The 20,356-nt window shown below is 39.6% G+C and overlaps 1 protein-coding gene across 1 annotated transcript in view; it reads left to right on the top strand.

Moving 5' to 3' along the window:
* Window positions 1–20,356, top strand: part of LOC105690744 (irregular chiasm C-roughest protein-like) — a 172,855-nt gene that overhangs the window by 114,711 nt on the left and 37,788 nt on the right. Inside the window, exon 7 of the mRNA XM_048657255.1 lies at window positions 8,208–8,358. Within this exon, the coding sequence (XP_048513212.1) occupies window positions 8,208–8,358 (151 nt within the window). The remainder of the gene's footprint in view (window positions 1–8,207; window positions 8,359–20,356) is intronic.

Here is a 20,356-nt window from a genome sequence, read left to right as displayed (position 1 = left end):
AATGTACGGGTACCTGTTACGCATTATGTATAATTTATATTCACGTTAGATTGGGTTAGGTCAAGTCACGTGTAATAATTCCGCGCGTGGCGAGCGATGTACGTACGTGTAAGTACATGCCACTTGTAAAGAGAAATGATTCTCCTTTTTTTTATTTTATTCAAATCGGTGGGAATAAAAATTTGAAATATTCGTTGCTGTCCCTCTATGTGAATGAAAAAATCTTCTACCAAAGACAAATGCAAGGGAGGAGATTTTTAATTCTCAATCAATCAATATTTTCCAATCATATGTTTCCAAGTTTCAAGTTTTTGAAGATTTAATATTTGACAGTTTGTTTTTCAAGTTTCTTCGTTTCTCAATTCGTAGATCATTGTCCTAAGTATGAAATCAAAAAATGAGATGCTCTTTTTTTTACTTGAAATTGAAGTTGAGTAAAAAACAATCACAATCGACAATTTTTCGATGTTTCCAATGATTTTTGACCAAAAAAAAAAAATTTATTGTTGGAAATACCCCACTTAATTAATTATTTATTCAACAAACGAGTGGGCTATCAAGTAAAAAAATTTTTCCACCTGATGATTACTCGATCGATTGCATGAGTAGATGATTTGAGCTTTCAGATTTGGATTCCTGAGCTGATTATACGTGAGATTACTCTTGAAGGACCGAAAAACAAATTCGATTTTTGAGCAAAAAATAAATCATTGTTTTCATTGGGTTTAATATGCTTTTCTTACGTATTTTGACCTCAGGAATCCGAATCTGGAAGAAAAATTAATCTATCTCTCAAATTGACCGAGTTATCGCCAATTTTCAGCTTTTTGGGGTCAAAAATAAAAAATTGATGTTTTAGTCTATCTGAATGTAATTTGAGCTCAGGAATCTGAATCCGAAAGAAAAATTGATCTATCTGCAAAAATGACCGAGTTATCGCCGAATTATCGCATTTTTTGGCATAAATTTGAGGATATCTCGACGGGAAAAAATCGTAGCTCAATTTGAACAACGGATTCGTGTTCCTGAGGTCAAAATACATAAGAAAAGTGCCATACGATCGATTTTAAAAAATAAAAAATTTTGGCCAAAATTTGAAAAAATCGTAAGGGGTACCCCTTGGAAAAATCTCAAATTTTGGCCAAAAATTTTTATTTTTTAAAATCGATCGTATGGCTCTTTTCTTATGTATTTTGACCCCAGGAACACGAATCCGTTGTCCAAATTGAGCTACGATTTTTTCCCGTCGAGATATCCTCAAATTTATGCCAAAAAATGCGAAAAAATGGGGATAACTCGGTCATTTTTAAAGATAGATCAATTTCTCTTCCAGATTCGGATTACTGAGCTCAAATTACATTAAGATATACTAAAAAATCAATTTTTTATTTTTGACCCCAAAAAGCTGAAAATTGGCGATAACTTGGTCAATTTCAGAGATAGATTAATTTTTCTTCCAGATTCGTGTTCCTGGGGTCAAAATACGTAAGAAAAGTGCCATATCATCAATTTTTTTGAATAAAAAATTTTGGTCAAAAATTGAAAATTTTCCAAGGGGTACCCCTTACGATTTTCTCGTAGAGATTCTTATTTCAAAACTGCCTATCGACACTGTCAGCGAGACCGAGTGGGGCGGACGTGGATTGCCATCGACGAAGTTGCGGCTCCAGAACTTTGCCGAACATTATGATATTTACACCGAAACGAGGTTTCGCCGTGAACTCCTATTGGTCGATACACCGTACGTATCCTCGCAAACGGATAATATCCCGGCTAAAACGGATAATATCCCGAGCGGTTTGTTGTGAGACGTCACCTCTGCTCAGCCCTGAAGGTGACGCCTCAAAACAAACCGCGCGCCCGTGGCTACCTGACTCCAGCCAAGCTTGGGTTTGCTGTTAAATCGAGAAATTCGTTCGAATATTTCGCTCCACACATAAATGCGATGAAGCAAAGTGGGTCTACGACTAAAACCAATCGATACGTCTTAATTTTTCTGTATTAATTTATGTATTAATTTAATTAGTTATAGATTGCTAATGAAAATCATAATATTATAATATCACCGATGATAATGTATCTCGCGATGCGGCAAAATGTTTCGATTCGAAGTAGAAAATGGGAAAAAAATGGAATATCAAAATTCCTCCGTCATTTTGGTTTTTCAATTTATTTTTTTCCTCTCCATTACATATTTTCTCTGTAACCCGTAACCTACTTTCGGTTTTTTCAACGCGGTTTTGGCTTTGACTCGAGAAACGTAGAGCTGCTACGTATTCATTTTGTAATTACTTCAATTTAATTTTTTCTTCTAGTTTTATTTCGTCGATTTTTTTACTCCTTTTTCTCCCTCATCTTTTCCGTTGCACCGCGGCGCAACGTCGTCGTCATCATCATCATCAGCAGCAGCAGCAGGAGGCGGTGTAGGTTACAAAGTACAAGAGAGAAAAAAAAAATTGAGCAAATAAAAAATGAAAACTGGAAAAATCATATGCATTTCTACGCACACGTTATACACAACGCACGTCTTGTCTCGCTTCGCAGCTTCTTTTTCGTTTTTCTTCTTTAATTTTTTTTTTCTCTTCCTCCTCCGCAAGCTCCGCACCGCACAGCCTTACTCAACTCATTTTCTGTTCTCTAATGGCGTCTACTTTCCTATCCCCCTACCCGCTGGGTATATTTGTAGTCTGGTGTTCCAGGTTGCAGCTGCTGCTGCTGCTGCTGCTGCTGCTGACGATGATTATTCTAGGACCTAAACGAAGATCGGAGTCAAAAAGAGCCGCTGCGTTATACTCTTGCAGCATCCGCGCCGCATAAGCGGGTTGCACTCCACCCTTACGTCGTTTCACCCGCAGACGCTAACTACGCGGCGGGTGGTTCCGTTTTTCTCAATTCTGCTCTTATACCCTCGCTTCGGTTACATGTATACACTTTGCCTCGCTCGAAGGGCGCGAATACTCCGGGAGAAACTTCGACGTTCTCCATGCTCCCTTTCCCTTCTTTCTTCCTCCTTGATTCCGTCGAGCTTTTCTTCTCTCCTAATTATCCCCGCTGCTTCCGAACGCTGGGAAACGAGACGACGAAAATAGGCCCCACTTTTAACCGAATATTTCCACTCCACTATTTATACACACTTATACGTATATTTATAAAATCGGGGCCTATTTCTATCGGCTATTTATAGCTGAGCATACCCCTTTTTTTTCTTCTACTTTTCTATCTTTGAAAACGCACACGTTCATCGCCCCCTCATTTCACATCGCACCTCACACCGTACCGCTTTATGTTTCACTTAATTTTCTTATAAATAAGATATACATAATAGAAAAATAGAACCTCTGCGTAAGAAACTTAGCGAGAGGTCGTGAGGGGTCAAAATAATTTTTCGGGGATTCCCCGTACGAAAAAAAAAATAGCCAGTCGAACGCCCCTGGCAACCTTAGCGTTCCCCTCCCCCGCGAAGCGGTGCAATGGAATTAGGAACGACGGGGCAACGGGGTGATCGGGGGGGTGAAGGCCGCCGCTGAAAGCTTAGGGCGTGGTAATTGGTGGGCAAGAAACCTTCGTTACCGAATAACTAATTGTAATCTTTAATCTTCGAGAGCACGTGCAATAAGGTGCTACACCCGCGAGAGGTTTGAGGAAAAAGTGACCCGTAGGGGGTGGGGGGTGGGGGGCGTCGAGGGTTCCTTTTAATTTTTATAAGGACTCGATGCAAGATCGATATCAACCGAAACTCCGTCCTTGCGTAAAGTATATTATAACCTGCATGTTTGACGCTGTAAAAAAATAAAGGGAAGGAAAAAATAAAAAAAAATACGTATCGTGAAAAACGAGAGAGAAAAGGCTAAAGATTAAAGGTAATTGCACGTACGCGGCGACACACGCGTATACGTGTACACTCATTATCGCGATCACGGGTTTTTTGTCGCTGGCTCGACCGATACCTTTGCGATACGATAGGCAAAATATACAATACGTTTGTTAAAAAAATGAAAGAAATAGAAATGGAAACTAAATTATGCTCCCTCTATCTCGACAGAGATATTTCCTTACCCCAGCCCCGGCTCACTCCCCCATAAAAATAAATGTAAGGAAAGTTGATTCTTTTTCCTTTGGTCTGTCATTATCGTTATTATCGTTATTATTTTCTTTACTCCCTTCTCATCTCGTCATCGAAGTATAACGTACACGTTACATATATATACCTACATGGTTTTGATTTCTCTATAACAAGACGACGTTCACACTTCTCTACCCTGTGCGACGTACATATTTTGAGTATATAAAGATATATCTGTGACAGTATGTATATTATTTTGTTACTACTGAAAATTTTATTTTTCTTCCATTTTTTTTTCTTCTTCCCCATTTCTATCTTCTTATTTGTATATCTAGTACGTGTGATACACGAGTGAAAAAAGGGCGAAGAGGCGTTTCGTGTACACGTATCTTTAAACAGCTGCAACGCATGTGTCACTTTTTCCACCCCTCCACTCCCATCCCTCGTAAACTCTAATTTTTTTTTTATTTATTCAGGTTTTTTTTTTTCATTCTCATTCGATTTTTCGTATACACACACGTGTGAGAGAGCGAGTCGTTGACGAAAAGAAAGAAAATAAGACGCGGAGTTTCTTCTTTCATTTTTTATATAATTTTGCGGTCATTAGCTATTTACTCTGTATTAAATTAATCCATCTAATTAACCATACGCGACACAAGGTGCTGCGGTGTTTAGACTACGCTACCGGGATTCCGTCTCGTTTTCATCCCCCCAAGTATTTAACTTCTGACCCGAACTTTCCCCCCCCCCCCCGCCCCCAACCTTCTTCACTTTCCCCTATTTCGATCCTCACCCGAACCCAAACTTTCTCTCATTCTGGCAACGACTCGCCTATTCCAATTGGTTTTTTTTCCTCTCCTTTCTGACCATCGATAAAATTATCGATCGATATCCATGTGTAGAATAAAAATGAAGTGTCGTGTATATGAAATGAGCAGCAGAACAAGGGCAATTTTAGAAAAATTGTCCTTACGTCTCATAATTGAAATTGATTTTCTTTTTTCTGTCCAATTCGTTGCTGTCTTCTTTATTTATTTATTCATCGTCTCGCGACCCGCGTCCGTTCGCGACGTAGTTTGAAATAAAGGAAGAAAAAGAAGCTAGACCAGAAATTGGCAAAGCGATCGTGTAATTGCTCACCTTGCCCCCCCCACCCCCCTGCCCCCACCCTTACTTCATCCTCTTAAAACCTTCCATTATCTTGATTGTCGAACGCAGAGAGCATAAATATGTATCCCCTAGTAGACGACGGCTCGCGACGCTCGCGAAAAACCATCGTCAACGAGGGGATGACTCGAACCCCTCGCCCCCGAACTATATACGAAACGCTTCGCAAAACGTTTGATTCTCGACGGGAGAATACCCCCCGGCGGGCGAACGGGCGGCCGTCTAATTTGCGTTAATTTTATCCGTCCGGCCTGATCTCCTCGTTCAATCTTCCTCCCCCCGATACGTCGAGGCGCGACGCGCGTATCTCTGCCTTCTGCCTGCCCGGCTACCTTCTTCTTCTTCTTACGACGGACCTGAACCCGCCAGCGGCTCTCCACTCGCTTCGTTCTCGGGCCCGGTTCTTCTCACCCTCAAAAATCTACCCTCGATCGTTCCCTACGTTCACGCGATTCCGCAACGAGCGCGCCTGCGCTTCGAATCGCGTTCGTTCTCCCCCCATCCCCACCACGTTACTCCGGACGCCACGCGACCGATTCCCCCACCCTTATTTCGGCCGCGCGTGTGTCACGCTCCGGGTTCACTCGGCGCGAGTCCTCGGGGGCGCCGTAGAGGGGATGAATAAATCGAGGGAGCCCGGAGTGGGGGGTGACGCTGCCTCAGTCGGCTCCGAAAGTTAGGAGGAATGGGAAGGCAGCGGTAGTAGGGAACCGGCAGCGAGAGGGGGAGGATCAGAACGTGGCGCCGTGTACGTCGGGTTGTGTGTACGCAGAGCGGAGGGGATGCACATTTTGAAAAGTGGTGGGGGAAAGTGAGCCGACGTCGTCTCGACGCCAGTCTCGTACCCGCGGCGGAACGCAAGGTTTCGTTTGTAAGTACGTTGTTTGCGGTGCGGTGCTGCTTATAGTAGATTAATATTTGTGACAATTTATCGACAAAACGAAGGCCGAACAAGGGACGACCTATCGCCGGAGGAATGTAAATAATAATATTTTGAATTTAATCGATTGTCGAAACAAGAGATGATAAGAAATCGATCGCCCGATTCACAGGGGGATGTATCGCGGTGCAACGACACACGCATATTTGTTGTAAGTCAAAAAATTTGTCAATTTTAAAAAAACGAACGAAACAAGTAAGGTGAAGAGAGGTAGATAACTATCGAATACGAAAACGAGAACGTAGTATGGTATTCAGTGTTTACATGTGATACACAGAGGATATGGTGTTTTCATGGGATTAAGTCCTTGTGTACGTTTTTGTGTGGCTCTGTGGTGTCGTCGTGAGTTCAATTCTCTCATGAAAATTTGTGCGTCAATCGAATAGCATTTTATACATTCGATTGGTTCATCCCTAATTTGTTAATAAACAATAAATTATGGATTTCTGCATCTTGGAACTGTGAATAATCCAACGAACGAAATTTATATAAAATAAATCAGAGAGGGAGTGAACCAGTTCTCGGTTCTGGACCTCGATTATTGTTTTTGGTTTTTGGTTTTTTTTTTAACGTTCGTTGAAAATTTTATTCGTCTCGCTGTCTTTCTCGCTCGTCCGAGAGACGTACGAAGAATATCGACGATAAAGTGAAACGAGAAGTGAATGGAGAATAGAAACTAGTGATTCTCTATTTCCTATGGATTATTTTTCATCGGCTTTTAGAGAAATGAAAGAAACTCGGCATCGTTTGTTATCGTCGTTTTCCTCATCGTCGTACTTCTGCGTTAAACGATCATCGGCGAAGTATCGAAGAAATTAATCACCGCTAAATGGGGGTGAATTTTATCGGCAATCGTCCGATTTACCCAAACTTCGATCGACGATAGTTCAATCACTCGGATACACATCCATCGCACGTCGTGTTGCGGTTTGACAATTATTTTTTTTTTCCCTTTCTTTTCCCCTTGTTTCGTTCAATTTTTCCCTCGTCCACCCCCTACGTTACAATCACGTTTCGCTTCGCATTTTTCGTTCTCTTGAGAAGATAAATAAAGTGCGTGTGGTTTGTGACTTTTGTGTTTGTGTCACGCTTGTCAAACGGATTATCCTTATACACCGACCACGAGGATTTGTTAATAACAATGACACGAGGTGTTGGCGAATAAACCGGAGAAGATAATATAGTGAAATTTGAATCGTTGTTAATGCTAATGAAAAAGAAAAAAAACATGATACAACTTATTGATGTTTACCGTAACGAACGACGTACGAGTAGTAGTTCAATGGCCTCTAATTACGATCGTGAATTGATCGGGGAGATATTTTCGTTTCGTCATTAGTAAGAAATAAACTAGTACAAATATGAAGGAAAAAAGGATTTTCACGAAATCGACGGTATACCAATATAATTGATTGATCGTCCGAATGACTGATTGATTGATTGATTGATGGACACTGCATTATAAATCCACATAGCCAAGTGTAGATTTGATTTGATTTGATTTCAATTTGATTGTCGTTTTCACTTGGAGTTAATTGAATAGTAATGCGTCCGCACAAAACTGAAATATATAAATAAAGTTACGTACGGTGATGTTTATTTTTTCACATCATTCGTATTATTTCTATCGCCTCAGCTTCGCAATTGATGAAATTAACGAAACGAAGAAGACAATTAACGAGGTAGAGTGATGGATAAAAAAAAAATCACGGTCAATATTTGAAACTAGGGTGTTCGGATGAAATTGAAAATATCGAGATTCCGAAGAGATGACGATAAAATATAAAATTAGATAAAATTTGAAGAGAAATGCAGAGAACTCCGTTCTATTTAAATCGACGATTATCATCGTCCGCCTAATTGTATGATAATTACAAAGAAAGAAAACAAGAAGGTGTTAATCGTTTTACCGGTGTAAAACGACTGTGTACGTGCGTGTCGTGCATATAAGTGTGGAAGTTTCGAATTCGAAAAATAGGTAGTTTTATTAAAAATAAGTAAGTGACCTATTAAACAATTTTAATTGATATACAACAGAAATGAAGATGACGTCAAGACGAAACGCTTCTTCATCTTCATCTTCCGCTTCCGAGTCTGGTTCCGATTGCCTCGATCAGCGGGACGTGGAAGTCGGTAAACCAACCAGGAGAAAAATGACGACCTTCCATCGCAGCGACCAGAGCAGTAGGCAAGTGATCGAAATTATCTTAATTTCCTTAAATTATTATCGCCATCGATTCGTTTGATACGATGCGGTGGTACATTTGCCTTCTATATTCCTCGATCGAACCTGTACGAAAAAAAAATTGAAATTGAAATTTGCCAAAAGCAAAAGAGAGAAAAAAAAAAAAAAACCCCCAGAGCAGGAAGAACTGCGGAGTATAAGGTATTCAGACGGCGTTTAATCCTCTCCCCGGTAGATAATTTTCCTCCTACTATACATGTAGAAGTTGAGATTACGTTATGCTGGTTGCACACATTTAATTAATATTTGCATTTCCAAGAGGAAAAGTTCCCTCGAAAGCTCTAAATCCCATAGATACGTCTAGGGTAAGAACGTGAGTGGCTAGAGGTGGTATCCATTCGAACCCCAAAGTGCAACGCACTTCGTGGGTTTTGATAGTCGGTGGATTTATATATCAAAGTGGGGAAATACACACAGGGAAACCTACGCTGCAAATGCACGCGCGTAGGTAATTTTTCCCCTTTTTTTTTCCCCCATATCAAAAAATCGATGAAAGGGGTAAACGAAAAATTAGGCGAAAATTTGTCGAACAATTTAGATTCGTGTAATTAGCCCCCCCCCCCCCCCCCCCTTCCTCCCCCTGACCCCCGCGGTCTCTTCGCCTCACGAGATTCCATTTCGGTTATTATGACAGTTTAGAGGAGCAGGGAACCTGCTCGAGGATTCCTTCAAAGTTTGAACGACGTTAGTGGTCTAAGTTCAGCAAGTTCAACTTTGGGTTTAAGTTTTAAGTTCTTACTTCCGGTTTCCCTCTGGGTACAGTTATACCCACCATATATATTATACATACACACATACGTGAATATGTATGTGCCCCTAAAAGCAACCCCCCCTCCCCATTAAACAACCGAGTAATTTCAATTCACCTTCGGCTTTTCCCGTTTTTCCCCTTTTTTTTTTTTTCTCCATCCTGCATTTGCTCTCTCGATACTCGGACTTCCGTTTCCGCTATAGGTACGCTAAGATTATCGTGTAACGCTTTGTGGCGGTATCATTGGAAAATATTTTGACGCTTTCCTTCCAATTTCGGTCATCATATGAGCGAGGGATATGATGATACAGGCGAGTAGTCGGTCGGTCTTACGATTAATCCACTCGCGGGAGATTAGCACGTCGACATCCAACGTCGACGACCTAATTAGAGACGCTTTCTGCCGGCATACGCGCGGATAATCTCTGCCCTCCTCCTCCTCTGGAATCTCTACTTCCTTCCCGTCTCCGACTCTCTCCCAATTTGTTTTTTTTTTTTCGTTCGAAACTCCCAGAAAATAGTGAGAATTCAAAATCCGTTTTTGGCTATCCTCTGCACATCCGATAGGGGCGAAAACTAATGCGAGATCTAATCGATGAATTTACCGAACTATCGGGACATCGAACGTATATATCACAAAGTTGTATATACGTATATTATATGTGCTATACGGTAACTGCAATAATTCGCTATATACGACGAAATTTCAAACTACTTCCGTTCACCGGCGAGTTTCCGTTTCGCCGGGAGAACTTCCTCGCAGATACATGTATAGAGAATTTAGGAAGAGATACATGCGCCTACGTGTACCTATTTTACGTGTGCGACATTGCATGTATTTTATGCGGTTATAACACGAAGATGGCGCGGGGTGGTATATACGTGTTACGTGGTATGTCGTACGTTTACCAACGTACAAGTTTCCGAATATCTGATACCCGCGTAACTCCCCTGTACGTAAATGGTCGCCTCGATTGTCCATTAGGTACTTACGTATCTGAAGACGTATGATTTTTTTTCTTCGACCACCATTTTTATTTATAACTTTCGTACACACGTTCATCTTTACGCGTCATTTATTTATAAATTCTCCGCTGAAAAATCGCTCTCGCAGGGGTGGGTTTAAGTCATATCGTATATACGTAGCTGGGTACATGCTCGTACACGTGTACATGGTATATGATATTTATGTACGTAAGAGGAGGGTTTTTCCACGTTAAGTGGGATACCTTCGAGCTGCAGAGCTTTTCTATAAATTCCACGCCGCCCCTCATGACCTCGCAAGTATTTTGATAGTAATATCGCATACGCCGGTGTTTATAGTACGGTATACATATTTTCTAATATAACGCGAACAGCCCTAGATTCTTTGCGCCGTTAGCAAAACTACCGAGATTCTCGAGAGGATAAAAAAAAATGAAATATAGCAAAAAATAATGAATTTTCCTCGATCATTGCATGCATATAAACGTACGGTATGTGCTGTATTATGTACATGACAGTTTCAAAGTACATTATACTTTACTGCAGCAGGTTACCGCAGTTTGCAGACTTTATATATGTACATATATACATACTTTTGTGTACAGGTGTATAGGTACTTGTACATGGTTGGCAAACTCCAACTTATCGAATGTAGGTAATATGTATACTGAAAAATCGGTATGCATACATGTGCGCCGAACATCGTATGCACGCGGTAGATCGTTACCCACTTGACATTTTTTCTCTTGCTCTTTTCAAACATTTGAGCGGTTTGATTTTTGGTTTATTTTTTCAATCACCGAATGCGCTGATTAATTTCAATTATTCATATTCGATTATTTCAATGAGGTAATTTATTGTAATCACTATTGAGCTGGTTGCATAAATTTCGGATATTTTTCTTCTCGTTTTTTTTTTCTATGGAATCAAATATATACACCGTCTTCTTAAATTCGGATCGTTGGCATGTATGCGTTCCATTATGTGCGTATATCGTATGTATTGTCATAGGAAGTATATATATACAATACTCTTGATACACGCGTATGTATACACACTCGTAGTATTGAGCAATTATTTGCGATCTAATGATATAGTACAAGTACCTTCTTCTCTTGCGCAACAACAACCCCATTAATAGCAGCTATATCCGTCAGTTGAATGATTTAGAGTATAATATATACATATATACAGGTATATGTACGCAGGTACCCCATCACATATATATACAACCCGATTTTTATCCCATCTGCTGATTATACACTACGTATAAAAATTAGCGAGCCACCCTGTTTTCGCTTCGAAAAACGTCCGATTTCGAAGACTCATAACTCATCGAGAAATTGAGGTAGAAGGTTGCAAAAATAAGCATTTTGAAGCTTGAAGCTTCACCTTTTAGATGCTTTTTGTCGATTTGAATTACCTGTCTTTTTTCACTAGTTACACCCTCCTGATTCGAGTCCCGTCGAAAACGCGAAGTCCACTTTTGACTTTGAGAAGGTGTACCGAGTGCCTCAGTAGTTGGATTTTAATTTTTCTGGTGTTATTCTGAAGGTTGAAGTGTCATCTTCAAAACGTATTTTTTAAATTCTTCGTACGATTTTTTTTGCACGAGTTATGCGACTCTGAAGCAATTATTGTCCGTAAATCTTTAATCGAATACCCTGACCGACCCAGTTATCGTATCGAGGTATTTTAAATACTGCAATAGCGTTTCGTAAAGTCGAAGTTTTTAGCTTCAAAATCGTTTTCGACAGATTTTTTCGATTCTCAGTGCGTCTCAGAAAAAATTGGCGAAAAAAAACCCGTAAATTCAACATCTTTTCCCTTGCACAGCCCCCATTTTGTGGGGGGTGCGGACGATTATTCGACGGTTGAAAATAATTCTCGCTAATGAACATCGAAGAATTTTGCTTCGATAATCACAGGTGTATATCCGGGACATTATGGCGGGCGTCTATCTACTTCGGAAGTATAATTGCGTCCCGGAAAGGGGGAGGGAATAAAAGATATGATTCTCTCCGGGCGCGCGAGCCGCGTTTTAGCTGGAAAATTGGCTAAAACTCGGACCAGCTACGGCGTCTGGCCCGGGTTGAAAAAAAGAGATGGAGAGAGTGAGGGAGAGAAAGATAAAGAGGAGGTCAAAGGTCAAGGTTAACCGTCAAAGAGTTACACCCCACGCGTATCAAATTAACCTTAAGATCAAGATAAAATATACGCGCGGGTTGTTCGAAATTTTCGTTTTCCTTTGAAAGAACGTTATTCTCCTTTTTCCATATAATTTACAATGTACATACAGGTATGTATACGTGTATAATGTATGTACGCTACGTATATATATACATATATACGTTCTCCCTAAAATTTGCGGGTTCATTGTTTTCGAGCCTTTTATCTCGTGGCCTGTAAGGGTATGGCACCGTTATTCACCTCGTAAATCATGCTGTACCTACACTGTAGCCCCCCAAAAAAAAAGAGAAAAAATTAATAAATAGATTTGGAAAAAAAGGATAAAACGAGATAAAAATCACTTCGTAATTGTACCGTACACGACGAGACGAGCTCCGCCAAATTCTCAAGAAAGGAAAATCGTTATTTTTCGATTAATAAAATTATACAATCATTTGTCATGCTCTTTACATCACGAACTTTGCTATGTAGAGTCGTAGGTATATATATAGGAGTTATAATTATTTCGCATGAAAAGGTGTATCGTGTAGAATTTATATGAAATTTTCTAATTAATTATTCTATCTAATTAAAAATCCCGATCGCGTACAATGAAACAAATCTGAACAAACGAAGAAGAAAAATTTGGTCTTTTTTTTTCTGATTTTTCTTTTCCATCTATTTCTGCAACGTCGAATATTAAAGATACCAGGCCGGTATATACGTATACGTGAATCTGTTTTATATAGATATGATATAATAATAGTATATACATCGTGTGTATATAGTACATAAGATCCTTAAGTACATAATAATGTCGAGGGTTTAAGGTATGAGGTTATTGCAGTGCAACGTGAAGGGGGCGGAGGGAAAGTACAGAAGAGCCGGGGGCGGGGGCGGTTTGGTTTCTTCGGATTATATGCCGAAGGTATATAACGGACGTTGAAGTTTATTGGAAAATATCGTCGCCGTCTTCTTCCGCTTCTTATTCTTACTCTCGACTTTAACTAATTGTCGACTTTAATTGCCCGGTTATCGCGTCGTCTCCCTCGTCCTGACAAGCAACGAGGACAATTAGAACAATTGATTCGTACGTCATCTGAGCACATAAATAAATTGATATTTATACATAGATGGTATAGATACGTAAGTAGGTAAGGGGGGATATAGAGATGAAATCTGAGATGAGCTCACATTCTTTTTTAATTTGTGGTGCTCCGGTATATACCTACTGTGTGTGTACGTGGCGTGTGGCTCTCGGATTAAGGGATTTCTACTTTCCTTTCTATATTAATCGCGATTCTCCGTGGCTACCCTCGACCCCGGACCATCTACTCTGTAGGGATATTAAAACGATCCATAGAAATAGCCACCGGGTATATACGAGCTAGAAAAACCAAAAAAAAAAAAAAACAAGATGGAAAAGGAAGAAGAAAAGAAATAAGGTAGTAGGGAGAAAAAAGGTCGGGGAATGATGAGAATGGGATGCTGGTGTAATGTGTGTAGTATAAGGAAGGGAAAATGGGAGTAGCTATTCGTCGGCAGGCTCCTACTTTACCCGCTGAAACGTCGAGACTTTTTTTTTTAGTTCTTCGAACGACGTGCCTGGCAATTATTTTTTTTCTCCTCATTAAAATTTCAACTAAAATCCGTATTAGACTTGCCGGTTATCTAATTTTTACGAAAATCTTCTCTGCGTGCGCACGTACCTATCTGAACAACTGTACAGGATAATATCTGGTCATTTTCCGAACGGGAAAACATGAAATAGAATTTTGAAAAATGAGGAAAAGAGGTGGCGGTGAAAACCTGGGCGAAGAATGCGAACTATGTACTTTATTTTTTCCTCTTTTTTGGCGCGTTTGGAGAACTAGCGGTGATTTATCAAGATTGCCGTAGGTACCTCCTTTCCCTTTTTCTCACCTTCTCTCTTTATTTTTATGTTCTACTTTCGTTTGCTTCGTTTTTTCTTTTTTTCTTTCATTTTTCTTCCCGCAATTCGTATTCACACGTTCTCTCTCCTTTCACCTTGTCCTACGTTTCCATTTGCTCTCCTTCTCACCTCCCACCCCTCTACGTTATTTCCATCATCCCTTCATATCATCCCTCAAATCGAGCCGGGCGCGGTGAAAATTTTTTATTTCATTTTATTTTACTTCTTTTTTTTTTTCCTTTCTTTTTTTTGTATTTTTCATTTTCCACCTACGGATCTGCAGGGGTCCGAGTGCCGGTTGGGAAAGGGTCGGTGGTGCAGAGTACTGAAGGGAAAAGGTTTTTTTTGTATTTTTTTTTTTTTTCTTTTCCCCTCTTTCTTTCAGAGGGATGGATGCAGGTCGTGTGTTGGAATATTATATTTCATTTCGTATATAGGATCGTAAAAAGTGAGGAATAAATGGGAAAAAAAAAAATAACTGAAAAAGTAAAGTACCAGAAAGAAGGGATAGAGAATGAAAGCGACGATACAGTGAAGTGAGAAAGAGAAGATAGAAAGAAAAGTAGAGTAAAGTAAAGAAGAAAAATGAAAAATAAAAAAATAACTTTCAACCGAACTATTGGTTCTGATCCAGTCGCGTGATTTTCGAAAGAATTTGAAACGAAAATAAATTGTTACTCTCGCATTTCTCATTTTACGTTAATTATGTCGAATATAGGAAAAACAGGAATTAATTCTTGTTATTTTTGTTCTCTAAAAATATTATACTTCATCTTTCGTTTATTGAATTTTTTTTACGCGATGGATAGAAAAATTTAATATCACTTTAGAAAATTAAATATTTCAAATTATACCGTAAATGTACTTTATCGATTTTCGTCCTGTTACAAATTGTTTGATATAAATTAGTTGTTGATCCGATTAAATATTATTTATTACATTATATACATTCGTGTATTACATGGCTGATATAATTTGAATAAGTTTTTGCTCTCTATATAGATACCTGTATACTTACAATATTTTATAGGTAGATAATTTACTTTCAAGTAAATTCAAATTTTTCTCAATATGTATTTCGAAGCCAATTATTTGTTGGAGTAAGATCATTCAAACATATGTACCCAACTGTACAGAAATATGTATCAGAGAAGTTTCGGTTCACGTGTACCTAATCGCCTAAATTTTTCATACATATTTACAATTATGTAACTTTGATAACTCTCGAAGTTTGTTCGGACTCTGTATCACTTCATTTCGGTTTGCATTTTATTTTTCGTATGTTTTCCCTTATTTTCACCGGCCCTTTTACCTCATCTGTTTCAAAAAAGCACAATTCTCTCTCCGATAATATGGAGAATGAATTTTCGCCACAAAGAAGAATCGCGTGCGACGCGATCATATTAAGCGTTCGATGCCCTTTTTAATAAAATTTTTTTTCGCATTTTTTTGGCGTTTGCGAAAAGAGGGCAGTACGGACGAGCGGTAAAACCATCGCGTTTCCGTTCCTCCCGCTTCATTCCTCCCTCCCTTTTCCCACCGGTTACTCGAAGAGTCACGGGGTCAAATCGGCGGGGTGTGTCGATGTTTTAATTGCTTTGAGCCCGTCCATTTTCACCCGAATCGATCTTGACCGCTCTTTCACGCGCACTGGCGCAGCTTTCTCTTTCTCTTCATCTTTCTCTTTCCCTCTTTTCCCCGGGTCGTTCCACCCTCCCGCCTTTCGCTATACGTGAATTAATACGCCCGTATCGTATACTACCTATACAGGGTGATTCGGTCTCTCCTCCACTCATTCAATGAGGGGTCAAAATTGACGGGGTAACTTCGCGTCGAACGATCAACCTTTTCATTCCAATCCCACCCACCGCCACCGCCGATACAACCGCCGTCGTGATCACTTTATTATACCCTCTGCACTCGAATTCCTAAATATTAATCCACGTTTAACCGTACGGGTATTATCTCTCGCACTAAGTTTATAATACCCTCATTTGCGTGCTTCGAATTTTTCAAATCTTCCGTGCGGTATGTTTTGCTCGTAGCTTATTTTTTTTTTTTCTTTGGTTTTTCTTCCCCCTCCGTTGAAACTGTCAAAGTTGAGGGAAAAAATCTATCGGTTCACTTGTCCTACCCATAGGTAGTGTTCGTGATTCTTTGTAGGTTTTTTGGTGTATAATGTGGGCGAAATTGAATCGTGTACAAGAGTTTTGCGGGGGTGGTTTTTTTTTTCGTTGCGGGAGAAGCATCTTCAGATCATACTTATCTGTATTATCGTTAGATGCATGTTATTACTTAGCCACGTTTACTTTCATCAACGTTTCTATGTACAGGAGGTTTGAAAAAATTCTTGTACATAGGTGCGTTGTACGCGGTTCGTTACTGACACGTGATTATTATTCATTATAATTATTATTATTACAAGCATTGCAGAGAAGATTATATTACATGGCGCACGTACAGTACATTATATATGTATGTATAACGAATATCGATTTCTGACTTCGGAGATGTGGCTTACAGGTATCTTATGTATGTAAAACAGTTGGCTATAGTATAATACACACGCTGTACGTATAGGAAGAGATGGGTATATACGGTGTACCTACGTACATATTAGTTTGCAAATTCTACACAAAATGACACGCGAGATTGCAGATTCCGCGTATACGTATGTGTACAAGAGTCCTCTGTGTGTCTGTACAGTACATTTATACATACCTATAAGTAGATATTGTATGTACCTACGTTTGTAATTTACGTTCCTCGGGAGATATATCTGGTTACCATATATACCTATGGTACGCATCCGTCTCCATCCACGTACATATTACTTATATATAGATTTATATACATATACCCTTCATCAGTATAATTGGCTCAAGATTAAAGCCAAATCAAGGCGAGCTACAGACGCATGAGAAGACGAACGAATCAACTTTACATAAGACACGTGTATTGTATACGTGTACCGTGTACTGCCTGACTAACTTTTATTTAAAAGAAAAAACAAATAAAGTAAAAACTGCTCCAACGAAACTCGGAAAAAAAGTTTGACTTTTGCAAAATGAAGAAAATTGGAGAAGCAGAAGCAAAAAACTGAAATCCAATATCGACCACGTATACAATACATACCCACACATATATTCGTCGCGTTTTTTGCACTTTTTTTTTGCAAATTGTGGTATGGGAAGCTCACTTCCTTTTTCTGCCAAGTTCGTACATATACTACATACTTATTATCACATACAGCGGGTGTAACGGAAGTTGGCACTTGTTGCGGAAATTATGAGTTTAATTCTACAATTTTAATTCCCAAGTTTTTTTCGAAAAACGAAAAAAAATTAAATAAAATTCCTTATCAAGTTTTTTTTCCATCGGCGGTTTGTGCGGCTGCGAGTAGACCTGTGCAATTTTTCATGTACCGCAGCGACAAAGGGGTGGTTGATGAATAATTTTGTTAAATTTTGTACCTAAGCGTAGATTCGTGTAATAAATTTTCTTCCTCTAAGGGTTGTTTGAGGTATGTACGTGTAATACGAGGTTGTAAAATAGCAATTTTCGAGGTGAACGTTAATTTTCATCTTTCGAAAATTGAGGGATGAATGTAGTGAAGTAAAAATGAAGCGGGGGGAGTGAGAGGGAGAGAAATGGCGTCTATAGTTTCACTTGAAAGGTATATACGCGAGGAACTTAATCTCTAGGTTTTGGGGGTCCCTTTGAGCGAACAAGAAAATGACGACACTCTGACGTTTCTCGTATCGTGGCAGACGCTCATATGTATAGGCGCGCGTACATATATTCGGTAAAATTTACGCACACCTATCGGATGGGATGTGTACGTATAACATCCTAAATTCGGAACTTCAATCTCCCGTTTCTCCCCATTTTCCATTTTCCGTTTTCCATTTTCTACCATTGTATATACCACGCTTCGGTGTATATAAGTTTCTGAACTCCACATCTCACGTTATACATACCGCCCGCCTCCTCAGCCGTCTTCTGCGTCGTAATTAAATGTCTAATTGTGCGCCCACCTGTACGGGGTTCGACTCGGTTGGATATAATTACCTTCGTATTTCCAACCTATTTCAGAACCCGCATGTACACATGTACACATTGTACCGAATTTTCCATAAATGTAAGCGGTGTCTTTTTTCTCCTTTTTTATTATCAAAAAATATTCAATCCGCGCGGAAAATTTCTGTACGACACAGAAGGAATAAATGGAAAGGAGAGATTGGAATGATTTTTTTATCATTCGTTAAAAATTGCAAAATGCAATTCGATAGTTGTTGCTTTGTGCGATATGGCGTCACGTTTGTACGGCCACGATGATACGGGACGAGTATAAAAGTACCGGGTGTGACTAATGGACAATTTAAAATATACCACAGACGGCAGACGGTTGTTTAATTATTCCCCCTGTGATGCACGATGTAGCTGCACTGCAGCATCGTCGGAATCACGTACGTGTGTGTGTAACCGTGTACTTTTTTACGTTCAAAAATAAATTGTTTATTAATCATATACGTATACAGCTACCGGAACAAAAGGCGCCCCATCTACGTTTAATCAATTAGTAGAGTCGATGAGGGCCGCGCCGTTGCAACGGATGAAAATGATGTTTGACTAACGATATTTTCATTTCATCTCCGTAAATGTGTCTACATAGGTATGCGGACACTCGCGGAACAATATTAACGACGCACCATCCGGCACTCGGTGAAATAATACCGATTTTTGAAATGCTCTAACTTGATGAAAAAGTATTTAAAAAAAATCATCTTCGAAGGTTCAAACTTCGAACACTAATTTTTCAACGTTCTCCCTGGTCCTTGGAAAAAATCGCAGAAAAGTTTTGAGATAGCCATTTTGTAGGCTGAAATCTCCTCTTCAAAATTGTATCCAAAAAGTTTTATGTACAATTTTTTGACACCGAGTTATTCGATTTTTGGACGAACCACGTCATTGAGGGTAGAATCGACGAGTAAATCGATGAATCAATTGCGTTTTCGATCGTTAGAAATTGAATTACTCGGTGCCAAAAAATCGTACATGAAACTTTTTGGAAACCATTTTGAAGGGGAGATTTCAGGCTAAAAAATGGCTTGCTCAAAAGTTTTCTTTGATTTTTTCCAAGTTTCCAGGAGAACTTTGAAAAACTTCTTTTTTTTTTCCGTCCATATAAAAATATGCGCACGTGAAGCGAGTCTTTTTGTCAAGTTCTTTGTTATTGGATTTTTTTTTTTTCGTTTCATTCCTCCCTCTCACTCGTCGTCGGCGTTATCTTAACGTATAATGTACGCAATGATTAGGAAACGAATGTTGAGCGACGAGGAGAGTCGCAGGGGTGAAGAAACGCGGGGAGTAGATAGGTAGGGGTGGGAAGGTTTAATACGACCCAGTGGTCGCATATTTTTGGTGACAAGCTCGTTGGGGAGAAACATCCTGCCAGGGCCGGGGAAGAACTGGATGCCTGCAGGACGTGGCAATAGTAAGGCTAGAGTTACGGCCACCCCAGTGGCCGCAAGAGTCGTCCGTTTCACTTGCCTGCGCCCTCAGACATCCGTTGGGAACCTTCGCTGACGACCTCGCAGCGGCAGAGGAGGAGATGGAGGTTTCGCCTCCTGGTACCCTTTTCTCGTTTTTTTATTCCTTATTTTTTTTATACATTTTGCTCTTTTTGCCCATCTTATACTCACTTTCCAGCTTTCTCTCTACTCCGCTTTTGTTGTTTCATTTTTTTTTTTTTTATTCGTCTTTTCTGTTTTATTCTCTTTTTTTCTCTCCGTTTTCCGGCGATATACGATATGACACCTGCACTCCTCGTATACCTACATCTGCAGCAAAATTGAAGATATTCTCGTTTTTGATTCGTTTTTTTTACGAGGAAAAATAGAATCGTTCGTTTTGGTACTGTATCCGTATAGGTAGATTAACCCTCCGGTTTTGACTTCACCTGTCCAACTTCCCTTTTTCCCACTTGGCGATTTTTACTTTCGCTTTTTTTTTTTTGTTCTGAAGTTTAATTTTTTTCGTTACGCGCTTCTCACCGTTGCAAATATTTACGGTGGATATTTTTTTTTTCAAATTTTGAACGT

The sequence above is a fragment of the Athalia rosae genome, chromosome 6, assembly GCF_917208135.1.
Source record: "Athalia rosae chromosome 6, iyAthRosa1.1, whole genome shotgun sequence".
NCBI classification, from domain to species: Eukaryota; Metazoa; Arthropoda; class Insecta; order Hymenoptera; family Athaliidae; genus Athalia; species Athalia rosae.
Note: the sequence above shows the minus strand (reverse complement) of the source record. Positions and strands in the feature narration are given on the sequence as shown.